The 18,397-nt window shown below is 34.4% G+C and overlaps 1 protein-coding gene across 1 annotated transcript; it reads left to right on the top strand.

Annotated features, from left to right (window-relative positions):
* The first annotated feature begins 15,214 nt into the window (after window positions 1–15,214).
* On the top strand, window positions 15,215–16,785 carry LOC133334144 (luc7-like protein 3). Its single transcript, XM_061542440.1, has 5 exons — window positions 15,215–15,336; window positions 15,610–15,633; window positions 15,699–16,561; window positions 16,642–16,709; window positions 16,763–16,785. Exons 1-5 carry the CDS (start codon window positions 15,259–15,261, stop codon window positions 16,783–16,785), a joined length of 1,056 nt encoding a protein of 351 aa, XP_061398424.1. The 5' UTR covers window positions 15,215–15,258.
* Window positions 16,786–18,397: the final 1,612 nt, after the last annotated feature.

The following is an 18,397-nucleotide window of genomic DNA, read 5'->3' on the forward strand; positions in this document are numbered from 1 at the left end:
TTTGGAGGCTGACATATTTCTGCGCAAAAATGTAGAGTGAGTTGTGTATTTCCTGAAAATTTATTAACAGCATTTTTAACAATTGTTGTTAAAACTTTTATAGAATTGCAATACAGTAGAGTCTCGCTAATCAAATATAAAATGGGGAACAACTCTAGTTTAGTAAAAACGATCAGACTTTTCTAAATTTTTTCCAGAGGTAGGTATTTTTACCCTAATTATGGGTTTTTTTTGGGGGCGTACCCGGTTACCCGGTTATTTGACCCGGAAGTTCGGGTACGGGTACCCGGTTATATCCGGTTTATATAATATGGGTATCATTTTAAAGGTTATAAAATACCTTTCCATTGAGTGGTAATATGATGGGGTTATCTCAAACCATTTTGGAGATATATTCAAAAAACTAGGTTTTGGTCCCCGATTTTTTTGAGAAACTCCCTAAAAGTCGAACTTGGGTCCATTGTAGTCCCTCTCCATCCCAGACTCAAATGATAGACCACGATTTGCCCTTTCCAAAACGGTGCGATATGTGGCTCTATCTGTTGTGGATCAAAAGATATGAACCTTAGAACCCTACAAAAACAAGAAAATTCTGTCGCGTAGCCGGTGTTGGTATCTGTCCATAGGAGAAAGTCTTAAATCCCCGGCCGAAGGCCGGCTACACAAAAAATATTCTATTTAGAAGGAGTTTCTGTTGCGTAGCCGGTGTTGGCATCTGTCCGGTGATTTACGACTTTCTCGGTTATATCCGTAGAACCGGATATAACCGGGTACCCGTACCCGAACTTCCGGGTCAAATAACCGGGTAACCTGGTACGTCCCCCAAGTAAAAAAGATATCCCCATAATTAGAGTAAAAATACCTACCTCTGGAAAAAATTTCAGAAAAATCTGATCGTTTTTACTAAACTAGAGTTAAGCCTAAAAGGGTAATTTTTTTACTAAAATAGGTCAAATGTTAAATGATCTCTTTACTGACGGCGTCGCGAAAAAATACTACACTGCACTATAGGTAATTTGCCCTGTTTTTGAGTCAAAAATTAATAACAGCGGTTTTAAACGATTTTTTGACTTTTTAAATGATGCATATGTACAAGAAAGATAAAACGCAGATTTCCACAGTAAAAACCGGATATAACGAACAACGGTTATAAGCAACTACACATATAAGGAACAAAGCAATTTCTTTCTCAGATATTTTTATTTGTTGTCTTATACACAACAATCGGTTGAAAACGATTAGGGTAGTAAGTTAACAAAATTTCGACACCGCGGTTAGATTTTTAAAGGAATAATTATTACAATGTCGTATGTTTTTGCAGAATGCATTAATAACGATTAATACAGTACCCATTTATACTCCTTAAGGACATTAATATGTAAAAGTGAGATAAAACCATGCTTGCTACAGTCGAACACGATTATAGTAAACACTGGATATACTGAACAACAATTTTTTCATATGCCACTTTTTTATTTTTAATCAATCCTGAAAAAAGTAACTTTTTGATGGTTTATATTCTAAGATGAACTCAAGCCCGCCATTTCCTGTTCTCCACTATTTAGATTTTTTCTCATAATCTTTCCTTCGACAACCTATTTGCGGTTTAAGAGTCACGTTATTTATTTTGTAATCAAAATTCGTGTGTATTTTTTCGCGGAAAAGTTCTATCTTCCTATGACATTTGGTCCATCTTGACAAATGCATGCAAAATAACCAATTTTCCTATTTTAATTTGACGTCCATATTGTTGTTATTGGCAATTTTACTTGCGAGGACGTTGTCAACATCAATATGTTTCCTTGCTTTTATTTATTTTATCGAACCAAATATTAAAAATATTATTGTTTTTTATTCTGAAGTTCCCTACAAAAAACTGATATATCTTGAAAAACGCAAAAAATCGCAATTTGAGACCTATTGGAATCAATTTAGAAGGCTTTCATTAATATATTTCTGTTGTCAAAAGATCAGACAAATTTAAACATTTTAGTAAAGGTCTATCTAAAATGACTTATGTGTAAAAAATAGACACATATCTTTTATTATAGTCAACTATGTAAATTTTGAATCGCTACACAAACGTATTAACAAATATTATATATTAAATAAACAGCACACACCACCGTTAAAACTCTCCATGTTTAATTTTTATGTTTGTGATTTGAATTTAGCGGTTTTAACCGTTTTAAAATACGCTTGATTTTTTAATTTTTTTTATTTCTTAAATTTTATTTTCAAAGTTTAGAGTTTGGCAACGATTTTCACCGCTTTTAAGACACTTTTACGCAAAAAATCTTGCAGATTCATAAAATTTGTCATGATTTCTTTATAATGACATCAAAAAAAGACTTTATTTTCCAAAATTGAAAAAATGCATTTTTGCCCAAAAAACTGTCCAAATTACCTACAGTGCACTGATAAGCAAAGCAGTCAATGCTCATAATTCTAAATGTTGGTTCGTGCAAGTCTACAATACTTATACAAGAAAAAAACCCATAAAAAATAATGTCTCATCATAATCCGAATTTCATAGTCAAATAGAGACAAACAGTCCGGATTATAGAATACACAATGAGTTGTGAAATGCAGACCGGATTAGCGGATCCAGATTATCCGGTTTTTGTTTGTTATGTGTGATCATTAATACACAATCAAAATCGTGTACAAAACCTGAAGGAAATCTGGGTATGGTCTACGGTGACTTTTGTCTACAAGTATGGTCCCCATGATGCAATAATAAGGTGATGCACCAAAACAAAAACATTTGTTTTTGTCTCGACCATCTGTCAAATTTGTCCATATAATATTTCACATGGTTGGCAACATTGCACATCGAAGTAAGTATATTTATTGAGTCTTCTTCTTTCTATAATAAAGATTTACAAAGCGAATGGTTAACAGGGTATGCTTAGAACTATTGTTGTCTTGTTCTAACTTAATGTTGGCTAATATGAATACGCTACTTGCGTGAATGACGAGTAGAATGCTAAGAATAGCAAAATAATGAAAGCAAAAACAAGAGGCTTGCTCCCGGCCTCAACTATTACGAACAGAGCGAGAATGTCTGTAGATGGATAAATAATAAAATAAAAACAAACATAAAAACTAAATAACATAATATCATAAATATATGAAAAAATTTTAAATATGAAAAAATTTTAAATATTACGTTAATTAAAATATCACAGTTGTGTTGTACTAAGTTATTAATTCGAACGCTCAGGTACATTATTAGAGCTTATATTTTAATGATATTTATATTAAAAAACATTATCCTCCGTGATTTCCAGGTGCAGATTTTTTGTAGAAATTTTGCAGTGAGTAGTCGTCGGAGTGATCATCCGGGGGTTCATTTAATATCCCGACTGGAGATAAATATGATGTTTCTGCCCACGATATATGCTTTTCCGATTGGTATATATTGTTCATTAGTACGTTTTCTTGTATTTCCAGTTTTTCAACAAACCTCCTTTAAAGATTTTGGACATAATTGCAAAACGGAACAACCCGAGCAGTGTTGTATATGATGGTATTGGAATATTTTTTTTCATGACTGCTGTAATATTTGTTGACACATTTTCTTAAGATCTTTCTTTCTAGAATTTCCAACTCTTTGGCCACTATTGGTGAAATAGAGAACCAGATTGGGAATCCGTACACATTTTCTTAAGATCTTTCTTTCTAGAATTTCCAACTCTTTGGCCACTATTGGTGAAATAGAGAACCAGATTGGGAATCCGTACACTAAGACAGATCTTATTGCAACCTTGTAGAGCAGTAACTTCGTATTTTGCGGTAGATATTTGCTGTTTAAATAGTCGAAAATCTTGGCTGTTGAACTTCATGAGATTGGTGAAATGAATACCCAAGTATTTCAAGGAGTTTTTAAAAGGTATTTCTATTCCATCTAATGACAACTTCAGTAATTTACTCTCTGGGACTACGTATCTAGGGCATTTACCAGAGACGTTTCGAAAACATATTGCCACGGATTTTTCAGCATTGATTTTGATACCCCATTTCTTGTAGTATTCATTGATGAGTTGGAGATGAGCATTCGCGCTTTGCAAGGCATTTATAGGCGATTTGTCATGGGCGTATATTAAGCAGTCGTCAGCGTATAATATTGCCTGGGAATTTAGGTTTATATGAGGGAAATCATATAGAAATATATTAAAAAGGTATGGAGCCAAGATACTTACTTGCGGCACCCCACTTTGTACTGTACCCATAGAAGATGATGTGTTATCAATGTTTACTAAAAACCTTCGTGATGTGAAGTAGCTTTTAATCAATTTGACAATATATGGGTCTATACCAATTTCAATTAACTTATACAAGATACCGACATGCCATACAGAATCAAATTCTTTCTGAATATCTAAGGAGATTGCGACTGTGGATACTTGGTTCCTTAAATTTGATGTTATATCACTGTGAAATTTCAGTAATGCATGTTGAGTGGAATGAGCAGATTTGAACCAAAATTGGTAATTTGAAGTTGGGCTTACTGTGAGTCCGATTTCCATGTTTTCCTTCAGAACTGATTCAAATAACTTCCCGACGTTAGAAAGCAGTGATATTGGCCGAAAGTTATCCAAGGTGTTGGCATTTTTTATGTTCTTCTTTATGGGCATAATTTTTGCTAATTTCCATTTGTTCGGGAAATAATGCAATTATTAAAAAGGCATGCAAGGAGATTAATATTAGAATCCGGGAATTTTTTGATAAGGAAATTAGAAATTTCGTCTGGACCACTTGACTTTTTTCGGTTAGCAATCGCAATAATGCTTTTTATCTTTTCAGGTGACGTGAAATGGAACGAATTTGGATTATTCAATGAATTAAAATGATCATCAAAGGAGTAGATATGCGGTGAAGTGGAATTGGTACAGGATAATACTCTAGAGTTAATATCATCTACAGGATTTGTTGGTAAAACTTCTTGGAAGATTGCAGAATAAAAATTTTGAAATTTATAAGCAATTTCGGAGTTGTTTGTTATGGTGTCATTACCAATTTGGAGTTTTTGGCAAAATGATGATTTGCTTTTTCCAGTGATTAGATCAACTTTTTTAAATGCGGATGGTCCTGGCCTAATGCTTTTCAATTTGTCAGCAAACGATTGTGCAGATTCAATATTAATAATTTCTTTGATGATAACTCTGAGTAGTTGTATTTGTTTTGAGAGAATTGAATATTCGGCGCTGATCCTATTTCCTGTGCGGTGGAAAATCTTCTTTAACTCCTTCTGCCACCTATGTTTAATTTTAAGAAAATGTTTTGCTCTATCGGATAGAGGCGGTTTGTTGATCTTTATGGCAATTTTTTGAGAATGGTTATTATGAATTCTCAAAACTTCGCTGTTAAAGTCTTCTATGACCGAGTCTATTTCTGCATTTTCAAGGTTTCTATTGATTGAAGGCATTGCATATGATGTGAAATTGTCTAGGTCTGTACGAAAATCATTCCAATTTGTGTTTTTATACGAGGTGAAAACCTTTGGTTGTCTCGAAATCAGATTTGTGTAATCAAATGATAAAGTTAGTTTTATTGGGAAGTGATCTGAGAATGTTGGAAGTGTTTGTATGCTGTAATTTTGGATCGTATTATCGATCAAATTTGAAGAGATTAAGAAATGGTCCAAGAAGGAGGGACCGTTAGGATACGATGGTGATGTGTCACAGAGACGAGTGACATCCAACAAATTGTCTGCTAACCATAATCTTAAGGTCTTACCATTTGAATTCTCATATGAATCACCCCACAATGCGCTTTTGGAGTTAAGATCTCCACCAAGAATAAATCCATCGAATTTATTGCAATGTTGAAGCAACTTATTCAAGTCAGAGGTTAATCTGTTCACAGGAAAACTACAGGGTATGTACACAGAGCCAATTATGTACTTTGAGGTGTTGTTGTTTCTGTTTAATTCTATTTGAATTAACAACGTACTAATTCCCGTGTCATTTAAAATGATTCTAGAAAATTGGATATTCTTCTTTGCAAGTACAGCCACCCCAACAGGAGAGTTGTCGTAGATAAAATTGTATCCATTAATCCATACCTTTTTGTTGGATCTTAAATGACATTCTTGGACAAAAGCAAAATCGATTTTCTCGCAATGGAGCATATTTTCCAATTCAATTCGCCTACTTGCATCAATAAGTGAGCGCACATTGAAAGTAAGGAATTTTAAGCACCTATGGTCCATAAGTAGCTTTTACTTTGCCAGCGTCATAAGCTTTATATGCCGGGCAGCCTTTCCAGTTAGCTGGATGACCTGGTTTGCCGCAATTCACACAGAACGGATCCGACGTATCTTCAGCAGTCCGCTGGCATTCTCCGGGTTGATGTTTTTTTATCGCATTTTACGCAGTTATACTGAAAATTACAGTTTCTGGAGATGTGTCCCCAATTTTGACATCTGTGGCATTGAATGTCACCACCTTTTTTCTTCGGCTTTTCCCAGCTGACAACTTGTCTATTTAATAGTGTTATGTGAGTAAGTTCACCAACTTTTTTCCCTGGTAATAAATACACCAAGAACAGGCCAGTATCATAGTTTTTCTTGATAGACATTGGGGTTTTGAATTTTGTGACATTTGCAACTGTGTTTGGAGCCAGTATGTCCAATTCCTGTTTGACTTCCTCAGGGTCCGAGTTTATATGGAGTTTTCGAATTAGAACCGACTCTTGTTTCTGATCTTTTGGTGTAAAAGAGTATGAATTAATATTTTTCGATCTCAGGATGGCCATCATGGAGGAATGTACAGCTGGATCTCTAAGATATATCTTGCTTTTTGTCTTATTTACGCGAGGCCTTCAGCGACTCAATCAGCACGTTTATGTTCACATTAAACACAAAAATGGGGGGGCACCAAGAAGTTTTGGTATTGGGTTTTCCATCTCTGGATTTGTTTGAATTGGAATTTTCAACAACAGCAGGCTGTTCTATGTCAGCATCTGCTAGAGCACCTAGAATTCCAAATCGGTTTTCATCCTCAGGATTGTGGTTTATTAAACGTTCCTTCAAGTCGGAAAAGTTTATATTGACAGGCGATAAAGCAAGTCGTTGTCTTTTGCGCTCATTTTGATTGCATTGTTTCGATGTATGTTGTGTTTTTGTTGTTGCCAACGCCGGTGAAGAGGTATTGGCCTCAGCTCTATCTGTTCACTAAACTGTACCATATTTGGTACCATTCTGTACTTTTCCTACACTCCCAGAGTAACCTAAGTTGCAACATTCAGGATTCGAGTTCTACCCGTTCACCAAAGTCCAAATTGTACCAAATTTTTTGGTTGTCGTACCCAAAGTACAAATTTTCAAAAATACCTCAGTCATGCCCTCCAATAACAACCTTAGGTCCACATTTAAAGATTCCATCTCTATTCGTTCAGATCCAAATAGATCCAATTTGTACCATATTTAGTACTTTTCGTACTCATGAGTTCGAATTTCCAACACTGTCTCAATCCTTTGCTATAAGAGTAATTTTATTTTCAAATCCATCCATCTCTATCCTTTCACTCAAATCTAAATTGTACTAAACTTAGCACCATTTAGTACAGATAATTACGTATTTTTAAAACTACCTCATCCTACACTCCAACCTTATTTTTAAGTCCAAATATTAGGATTCCCGCCCACACAAAAAGAATTGTACCATATTTAGTACCAATTAGGTCTTCTCGTATCCATAAGTACGAAATTCCAATACTTCCTTAATCTTGTAATTTTAATTCCAAATTTACGTTTACTATCTCTATCCGTTAACTCGAATCAAACTTGTACAATTTTTTTACCATTTAGTACACATAATGACGAATTTTAAAAAATTACCGACATATCTCAATTCTGCACTCAAACTGTAATATTAATTCAAAATTTCAGAATACAGCCCTATCCGTTCACACATTTGTAAGCTTTTCGGTACCATTTAGTACTTTTTGTTTCTATAATTAAACATTTCCTAAACTATGTCAATCCTACACTCCAACAGTAATTTTAATTAAACAATTCGGGAGTCCAGCACTATCCGTTCACACGTAATCAAGTTGTACCAAATATAGTACTATTTAGTAGTAGGTAGGTGACATGCTTCCATATCTCAATTCTATATTCAAACATCAACCATTAGTCCAAATTATTGGTTTCCAGCTCTCTCCGTTCACCCAAATCATAGTGCCCAAGTATATTCACACGCATTGTTATGCTCTTTCAGTCAGTCGTTGTTTCAACGAATGAACACTCTCCGCACTCTAGAAAATCAACGAAATAACACTTAGGGATAAAAGTGTTTCAGTATATTTTGGATTTTTATTTTATTATTTAAAATCCATGTTTAAAAAATTTTAAAAACAACTGAAAAATTGCTGTTTTTTTAAGAATTAAATATTTGATAATTATCGTAATATTTAATATTATAATATGATTATTATCTGGGTATATGCTACTTTATAAACTTTATTTGATGTTTGTGACATATACAATTTGTAATTCATATAAAAACATTTTTAATAATGCTTTTAATTTATATAATAACAAAAATTACATCAATAATTTTTCCGACCCCAAAAATGTACACACAATTTTGTTCAGTACTGTTCTGTTTTCTCTCACACATACTAACGCATTTTAATTTTGGGCACCTATGACCCAAATCCATCTAGTGCCGTTTAGTACTTTTCGTACACATAAATACGATTTTCCAAAGATGTCTCTATAGCTCAATCTACAACAGAAATCTTAATTCCAAATTTCAGGTTTTCAGTTCTATCCTTTCAATCAACATCCAAATTGTACTAAATTTAGTACCATATATACCTTTCGTACCAAAAAGTACGACTATACTCCAACAGTCATTTTAATTCCCAATTTGAAGACTTCAGCTCTATCTGTTCACCTAAATCCAACTTCCACCAAATTTAGTACCAATTAAGTACTTGTCATACAAATAAGTACGATTTTTTAAAGCTAATTCCGATTATCAAGATTCCATCTCTACACACTCAACTGAAGGTAAATAGTACGGAATTTAGTACCATTTTACACTTTTTATACACATAAGTACGAATGTCTTAAACTATTTCCGTACATCAACACCACTTCCCAACATGTATTCCATTTAAAATGTCAAGATTTCAGCTATATATGTTCAATATATATACAATAGGAACTAAATTCAGTAAAGTTTAGTACCTTTAGTACACTTATATGTCGAATTTCCAAAAACCCTTTTGCATATCTTTCTAACTTTCCATCAGTGACCAACATTCCAAATTTCAGAATTTTAGCTCTTTCCGTTCGCTAATAAAAAGGGTACCATATTTGGTATATTTTAGTACTTTTCGTATCCTTCTACTTCCAACAAAACTTCCGGCATACCCTGATCCTACACCCCCATAATGATTCCAAATTTAAATGTACTAAATTTAGTACACGGTAGTACGAATTTCCAATACTTCTCACTAAACCCACACCCCCACAGTTATCCTAAATCCAAGTTTCAGAATTCCAACTCTATCGGTTCATCCACAATTCAATTTGTACCAAATTTCGTACACTGTAGTACGAATTTCCAAAACTTCCTACTTAACCCAAGCCTACACTCCACAGTGATCCTAATTCCAAGTTTCAGAATTCCAACGCTATCGGTTCACTCACAATCCAAATTGTACCAAATTTAGTACACAGTAGTATGAATTTCCAAAACCTCCTACTTACCCTAACCCTACAACCCCACAGTGACCCTAAATCCAAGTTTCAGTATTACAACTCTATCGGTTCACTCACAATCCAAATTGTGCCAAATTTAGTACACAGTAGTATGAATTTCCAAAACCTCCAACTTACCCTAACCCTACAACCCCACAGTGACCCTAAATCCAAGTTTCAGGATTACAACTCTATCGGTTCACTCACAATTCAATTTGTACCAAATTTAGTACACTGCAGTACGAATTTCCAAAACTTCCTACATACCCCAATCCTACACCGCCACAGTGATCCTAACTCAAAGTTTCAGCATTCCAGCTCTATTGGTTCACCCACAATTCAAATTGTACCAAATTTAGTACATAGTAGTACCAATTTCCAAAACTTCCTAAATATCCCAATCCTACACCCCCACAGTGATCCTAAATCCAAGTTTCAGGATTCCAACTCTATCGGTTCAACTACAGTTCAAATTGTACGATATTAAGTACACAGTAGTACGAATTTCGAAAACTTCTTACTTACCCCAAACAGAGATGCTAAATACAACTTTCAGGATTACAACTCTTTCGGTTCACTCACAATTCAAATTGTACCAAATTTAGTACACAGTAGTACGAATTTCCAAAACGTCCCACTTAACCCAAAATTTCACCCCCAGAGTGATCCTAAATCCATGATTTAAGATTCCAACTCTATCGGTTCACCCACAATTCAAATTGTACCAAATTTAGTACACATTAGTAAAAAATTTTAAAACTTCCTACATATCTCGATCTTACACCCCAACACTGATCCTGACTCCAAATTTCATGATTCTAGCTCTATTGGTTCGCATAAAATTCAAAGTGTACCAAATTTAGTACCATTTAGTACCCATGAATATAAATTACTGAAACTGGGTAAAAAAATTCCAAAACTACGTACATTCCCAATCCTATACTCCGACGGTAATGTTAATTTCAAATTTCAGGATTCCAGCTCGATTTGTATCTCCAAATTAAATTTGTACCAAATATAGTATCATATAGTACTTTTCGTACACATGAGTACACGCTTTCAAAACCATCTCCTTAAATAGACTCTACATCTCATCCCTAATTCGCATTCCAAATTTCAAGTTTTTAGCTCCATCAATTCACATGCTACGAAATTGTACCAAATTAAGTACATTTTAGTACTTTTCGGATATTTATAGTTCGAATTTCCAAAAACCCTTTGGTACATATATCCTACATTCAGCGACCACCAATCCAAATTTCAGAGTTCTAGCTCTACCGGTTCGCCAAATACAAATGGTATGACATTTAGTACTTTTTAGTACTTTTCGTACCGTTCTAGTACGAATTTCCAAAAACCCTTTTGTACAGCTTTCTAACTTTCCATCAGTGACCCACATTCCAAATTTCAGAATTCTAGCTCTTCCCGTTCGCCTAATACAAAGGGTACCATATTTGGTACATTTTAGTACTTTTCGTACCCTTCTAGTTCGAATTTCCAAAAACCCAGCCTTATCTCACGCCTACACACCAACAAAAACCCACACTCAAAATTTCAAGCTTCTAGCTTTAGCCGTTTCGTCTGGGCGATGATCTGTCAGTCACTCACTCACTCACCCACTCACTTAACACTAAGCTCTTTTATATATATAGATAAAACTAGTTAATAAAATTTTTAAACCAATTTATAATATTAACCGGAAATTTTGGAAATCCAGATTAACGACATATTAATGTATTTTGTTTATACATCTATGAAATATGTATCCAAGGGCTTTAAAACATGTTTCGAGACATGGTGTATTAGTGATGCTCACCAGAACTTCCTAATCAATAACTGATAAATTTATTAAAATTAGATCATGTTTATAACATACGTATATTAGGTACTTGTAATTGTACAGATACCAAATATGTTACATTTGCAAAAAAAATAAACTTCAATATGATGCTGAATGCATATATTACTTTATTATTGTCTAAAAAAGAGGAGCAGTAGAGAGGTATACTTACAAATAATGCGTATGCAATATATAGTCCCACCACCACATATGGAAGTATAATCATTAATGATATTCTAAAATATATTACAGAACTCCATCATTCGATATAGATCACTGAAGTAGAAAACTATTAGCACATGATTACAGACTCCCATGTACACACATTTGTATGGAAATTCAAACCCGTGTTGGCAAATATGTGGTAAAATATGCAAAAATTCTGTCGTTTATTAGTTTTTGAATTGTTCTTCGGACTGTTACCAATAGATAATGAAATGCATTCCCACCGGCAATAACTTCCCGCTACCTTTTTAGACGCCAACACTATCAAATGGTTAACTAGAACTAACTGCAAAACAATCCAATACAGATTTGATAAGGTAGCCGCATCGACACAGCTGTTGATACAATTAGCTGTCAAAAATGTTGTAATTGTGGAATGTGGATTTACGAAATCCTGAAAATGAAATATGGTTTTTTACACTGACTTTGAGATCATTTCAAATGACTGTCAGCTAGTATTCTTTTACATTACACATGTCTTAAGTAGCTGCGATTTATGGACAGATTTCCACACATAACATTAAATATGTGGCCCAATCGGCGAACGGGGTTCTAACTGATTTAAGTCTAGGTTTCCTTTCCGTCCGCCTCTATGAATGTAGTTTTTTTTGAATTTTTATGATTAAAAATCCTAAATTTAAAGACAATTTTGAAATCGAAATGTAGTATTGAAAATGTTTTTGATAATTTGCTTTAGAAACAATCAAGAAAAAAGTTTGAAACCATATGCTTGTCATTTACACCTTATTAAATACACCTTCATCAAAACCATGGCATAATTATTGAAGGTATTCTCATGTCTTAATATATATAGTCCGTTTGTTTTACTATTCTTTGTCCTGAGTAAAGCTTTCATTGAGGATGTCTAAAGATAGTACATTGAAAGCCATTAATCAACGATGATTCTGTTTTATTCATACTTGCTTCCCTGCGTATTATTAAAAAAAGCACCAACATGTTTGAAGTTGGACTTTATAAAAGCCCCATACAACTCACTTTCTGATTTTAGATCTTCCGAAAATTTTAAATGTACGAAGTGATTATTATATTGCCATCGGAAGAACGTATCTATCCAAGGCAGAAATAAAAATTATAAATTTTGAAAATAAAAGTACAACAAGAAAAAAATGTAACATATGATAGCATGAGATTCAGCGTAGAACTATCAAACTAGTTCTCTCCATTCGTTCTCTTTTACTGGACGTAGGGGTAAACAGGCAATATCCAGTATCATCTGGTAACTATTTTAACAAATATCGAGTAAACAGACACAGCTTATGTATCCATACTGAGTAGTTTCGTAGTAGTTGCGTACATGGCACAATGAATAGGTAGTCCATTTAGCACAGCTGATGGCTCGATTAACTGTCAAAATTCGCAATTTCTATTTGAATTCCATGTGCAATGTTGCCAACCATGTGAAATATTATAATGAAAAATTTGACAGCTGGTCGAGACAAAAACAAAGGTTTTTGTTTTGATACATCAACTTATTATTGCATCATGGGTAGTCCATTTAGCGCAGTTGATGTCTTGATTAAATGTCGAAGTGGGTAATTTCTACTTGAATTCGATGTGCAGTGTTGCCAACTATTTGAAATATTATATGGAAAATTTTGACAGATAATCGAGACAAAAACAAAGGTTTTGACAGAAGGTCGAGGCCATGATGCAATAATAACAAAACAAAAACCTTTGTCTTTGTCTCGATTATCTGTCAATTTTTTCCATATAATATTTCAAATGGTTGGCAACACTGCACATGGAATTCAAGTAGAAATTACCCACTTTGACATTTAATCGAGTCATTAGTCTCGACCATGGCACAATAAATAGGTAGTCCATTTGGCGCAGCTGATGTCTCGATTAACTGTCCAAATGCATAATTTCTACTTGAATTCGATGTGCCAACCATATGAAATATTATAAGGAACAATTTGACAGATAATCGAGACAAAAACAAAGGTTTTTGTTGTGATTGCACATCGAATTCAAGTAGAAATTACCCACTTTGACAGTTAATCAAGACATCAGCTGCGCTAAATGGACTACCTATTCATTGTGCCATGGTCTCGACCAACAATAAATAGGTAGTCCATTTAGCGCAGCTGATTTTTGTTTTGACACATCAGCTGTGTTCCCAAACCTGCAATATAGTACTATATTGTACTAGTTTTGCAATTGTTGCTAGAAAAGCGTTACTTTACGCCGAAAAGTAGGAAAAATTGAAGTTAAATTTAAGAGAGTTAAAACCAAAATGGCGTTCTCTTCTCCTATTTTCTGCAAGACCAATTTGACCTAGCACGAAATAGTAAATGTAGTAAATTATGAATTTGACATTTGATTGCCAGAGATATACAGTCCGAAATAAAGCATATGAAAGTTAGGGCTTCAACAAAAGGGACACACGCATAGACTAGTCCTCGGTGAACTGATTACAGTGATATGGGGAGAAATTCATACTTCCCGAGATATGGACCTTGAATGTTCGGAGAGTATGTTGTTTTAATTAGCCGTATCATTTTAAAGGTTATGGTTTGTGTTATATAAGTAGATGAATATATTGCGTAGCCATGTATGAGCCTGTCCATATGTGAAAGTGTTATTCTTAAGTTCTCTTAAAAAAATACCCGTTATAACCTTTTAATGATACCCATATTGCCTTGGTGTAATAGAAAAAGGGTTGTTTTAAACAAAATATGTTCCGAAATTTTAAGGCCAATATCTCGGGAATTATGCATTTTCCCACATGAAATGTATATCACTGTAATCCGCACAAGGAGGGCTACTTACGGTAATCATTTCAAAATGATCCGAATGGAGCCCTTAAACTTGTTCTAGTTCGCAAAATATCTACCAATTTCAATAGCATTAACATTATGGGAGCGTCCAGCCATGTAAGTCTTTCCGGGCTTGGAGTCGTCGGAAACTCCACTTCCGAATATTCGATAAGATTTTCCTCTAAATTATACAAATAAAAAATAAACAATAAATATTTATATTATCAAAATCAGGCAATGGACTCCGTTTAACTTTTTTTTTTTTTTTTTTTGTGCATTAGGTTTCTGTAGTCTTTTTTTTTTTTTTTTTTTTTGTCCTTAACAAATGAAATTTTTGATTTTGAGGTTTCTTCATGTTTTAACTATTTTCCGTTCCTTTACTTTTTGCGCAAATCTTGTATGTGAGAGTAATTTTTGATAGTTCGCTCTTTTACTAGCTTTACTATCAAAAAGTACGGGAACGAACCTATCACCTTATTATTGCATCGTGATATATATTTTCGTCCATGTTTGATAAAACATAATCGAATACATCTTGGTTCACACCACCAGTTGTGGGTAGATATTTGCTTTTGTACCGAAGTACCGATTATCAAATACAGTACGAAGAAAAAACTCAGAAAGTATTAGAAGGAAATACGAGCGTGCGAATAGAACTAAAAAATTAATTGCATAAATCAAACCACAAAACAATGGTAGATGCAGCCAGGCAGATGTTGGACGAGTTAATGGGAAGGAACAGAAATTTGCACCCATCAGAGGCTCCGAAGGTAAAACTTAAATAACACGTCAATCAACATTTTACAATTCCAAATCGACGCCTAGACTGCATCGATTCTAAGTTTGCAATACATACCTACATCATGTCAGGGCTTCATGGGAAGACAAAAAGGGCACAACGTTCGTTTTGTTTTTAAGAAACGTGTAGCAATGCAGACGCGTTTTCTATCTTCAGGTCTACTTATTTCATAATATTCATATATGTGTATTACCGCAGTGCATTTCCATTTTTAATCAATCGCCTTTTTAAAACTCTATTCCAGGCAGTCAACTGGGAGGATCCTGATGTAAGTTTGAGAATATAGCTAAGTTAAATGGAATTAGACATTGTGCGCTTTTGTATCATTTGCAGCTTTGTCAGTATTTTTTGGTGAAATTTTGCCCGCACGAGCTATTTGTTAATACTAGAGCCGATTTAGGTCCATGCGATCGCATTCACGACGAGGAAGCTAAACGCCAGTACGAAAAAGCTAAGCCTTCCATTATCAAAAAACAGTACGAAGATGAGTTTCTATATTTCTGCAATTCAATGCTCAACGACGTGGACCGTAAAATACTGAAAGGTAAACAGCGTTTGGCATTAATACAGAAAGATCACGGACCTTCGTCTCACTATTCTCGATATCGTGAACAGCTGAATAATTTAAATGCCCGAATAAAAAAACTTCTTGCGGAAGCAGAGGAGGCAGGCACGAGAGGTGACGTTGATCAGGCGAAGGATTTAATGATATTGTGTGAACAGTTGAAAGACGAAAGAGACCAATTGATGTCACAACAGGAGAATAGCGAAAAGGAAGACAAGTCCGAGACATCGGAATCGGACCCAAACAAGGCATCTTCTCAATCGCCTCCCAGGGATTTGAATGGCACAGATAAATGTGCGACCACTGATGCCCACAGTGCAATTGACGACGAGTCATCATCGAATGCTGCTAGTCAGAATAATTTGAGAGCATGGATTAAAGATATAGGCCATTTGCCTGAAAAACAAATGGAAGTGTGCGAAGTGTGTGGTGCCTTTCTGATTGTAGGAGATGCTCAGCAACGGATTGAAGATCACCTAATGGGAAAACAACATCTTGGATATTCCAAACTGCGGAAGGCCGTCGAAGAAATTCATTTAAAGCGGCAAATGGAACGGGCTGCTGATGATGATCGTAGAATACGCGATGAACGTTCCCATTCTTATCGTGGATTCGATAGCGATAAAAGACGGTAATATCGATCTATAATATATGTTGAACTACTCTAGTAAAATCAAACTTATATTTGGTTTATAATTTTGATATTTCTAGAGAGCGTGATGTAGATCGGGAACGTGATTTCAATCGCGGTAGTCGACGACAAAGCGATCGCCATCGACGTAAGTCTAAATGTCCCCACTTATCACGGTGGTCGTTGTCTTGACAAAAATAGTGAGTGTAACGCCGTGTTCCTAGTAGATTAAAATTGATATTTATTAAATTTAGCTTAGTCGTTAATGTTGATAACACAGAGAGAAATGACAACGTCTACCGTAATAAGGATGACTGTTTCATGTGTAAGATGAGTACAATATGCTATGTTTTAGGTCATCACAAATCTCACCGTCGCCGTTCCCATTCGCGTGACCGCCATGACCGACGATACAGCCGAAGTCGCAGCCGCAGCCGATACTAATAACTTTGGAGAAGAATTCCCTAACACCTGAGGTACACTTCCCTTATCTTATATCAAAAATAATACCAATATGATTTCAAACAAATCATAAAACCAAAATAAGAAAACAAAACATTTAATAATCTAATATCACAGATTAAGAATATCGATGTAACACATCATAGAAGGTGAGTGTAAATATATTAATACTGTATATCAAACATGCTCCCCTTTTACACAGGCATAAACATTTACAACATATATATATAGGCGTTGTAGTGCCGGTTTTGATAATAGAGCCGGTGCGTGAAATGTTATTTTTTAGTAGGGGGAGTAAATTTTTTCATAGGTCAATATAAACTCCCACAAGGGAATTTTTCATTTGACAATGTATGTCTCTTATACTTACCAAGTTCTTCGTTCTGCATTTTGCGTGTATGGCGGAAAAACGGCACCTTTTCAAAGAAGTAGCAATGTAGGCATTTATGCTTTCAAATCAAACGGGAAATTGTATGCCCGATGTTATAGTAAAATTTTCCAACAACACAGTGAAAAAAGGCACCTTTCCAAACAAATAATGTAGGCAATTAAGCTTCAAAACCAAACGGGAAATTGTATGCCCAATGTTATATCATATATTTTACCAACGACGTTTAGTGTTCCTAAAAGGTACATTGAACTGGCTCTTGTACCAATATGACGATTTACAGAATGTATTATTTTTAACTGAGTAAACAAGATCGTGAAAAATAAGGTAATTAAATGTTGAACTAATATTTGTCATTTTTGAACATTTTTGGAAGCAATTATTTAGGTATTTAAAAGGATATCATATATGTATATATAAATACTGAGGGAATCATTACCAAATTTGAGAGAGAAAATGTTGTATATTTATCTTCTCCACATACTACAACGATGTGAAGGTAACAAACATGTTATTCTTAAAGTCCCATATTCTAAACCCTGACTACACATTTTTGTTAATAATGTATTCCATATTGATCGACAAATTATTGGAATTATAAAAAATTAATGGATTGACGGTTTCAAAGCAGCAACATTACATGTGGTCTGCAATCATATACGAATCTATTATTATTTAAATTCCAATAATGAGAATTTAAGAATTATTGAAATTGAGTTAATTTTGTTGATGACAACACTAATGGATTTGTATCAAATTTTAGTTCGGATTTATCTCAAGAAAATAATATATTGTGAAGCTGCGTTTTGGATACATAAACAAAGAACATGTGCGCCTTTGAACTAGCGAATGTCTTATCCTCGACATAAATGCACGGACACCGCACAGGTAACTTTCAATAGAATATAATTTGCCACTCAAATAAACGATGATAAAATAAACATGAAGAGATTTGAAACGAAATCGTCTCTACGGACTGGACTAAT

Source organism: Musca vetustissima, unplaced genomic scaffold, assembly GCF_032173495.1.
Source record: "Musca vetustissima isolate MV318-11 ecotype Yass unplaced genomic scaffold, APGP_CSIRO_Mvet_v1 utg3141, whole genome shotgun sequence".
Lineage (NCBI taxonomy): Eukaryota > Metazoa > Arthropoda > Insecta > Diptera > Muscidae > Musca > Musca vetustissima.

What these genes read in the sequence shown, in the direction of transcription:
- LOC133334144 (XM_061542440.1), top strand. Translation starts at nt 15,259, where the DNA reads ATGGTAGATGCAGCCAGGCAGATGTTGGACGAGTTAATGGGAAGGAAC. An exon ending in TCAACTGGGAGGATCCTGAT is followed by an intron (nt 15,634 to 15,698) that starts GTAAGTTTGAGA and finishes TATCATTTGCAG; the next exon opens with CTTTGTCAGTATTTTTTGGT. An exon ending in TTCGATAGCGATAAAAGACG is followed by an intron (nt 16,562 to 16,641) that starts GTAATATCGATC and finishes TGATATTTCTAG; the next exon opens with AGAGCGTGATGTAGATCGGG.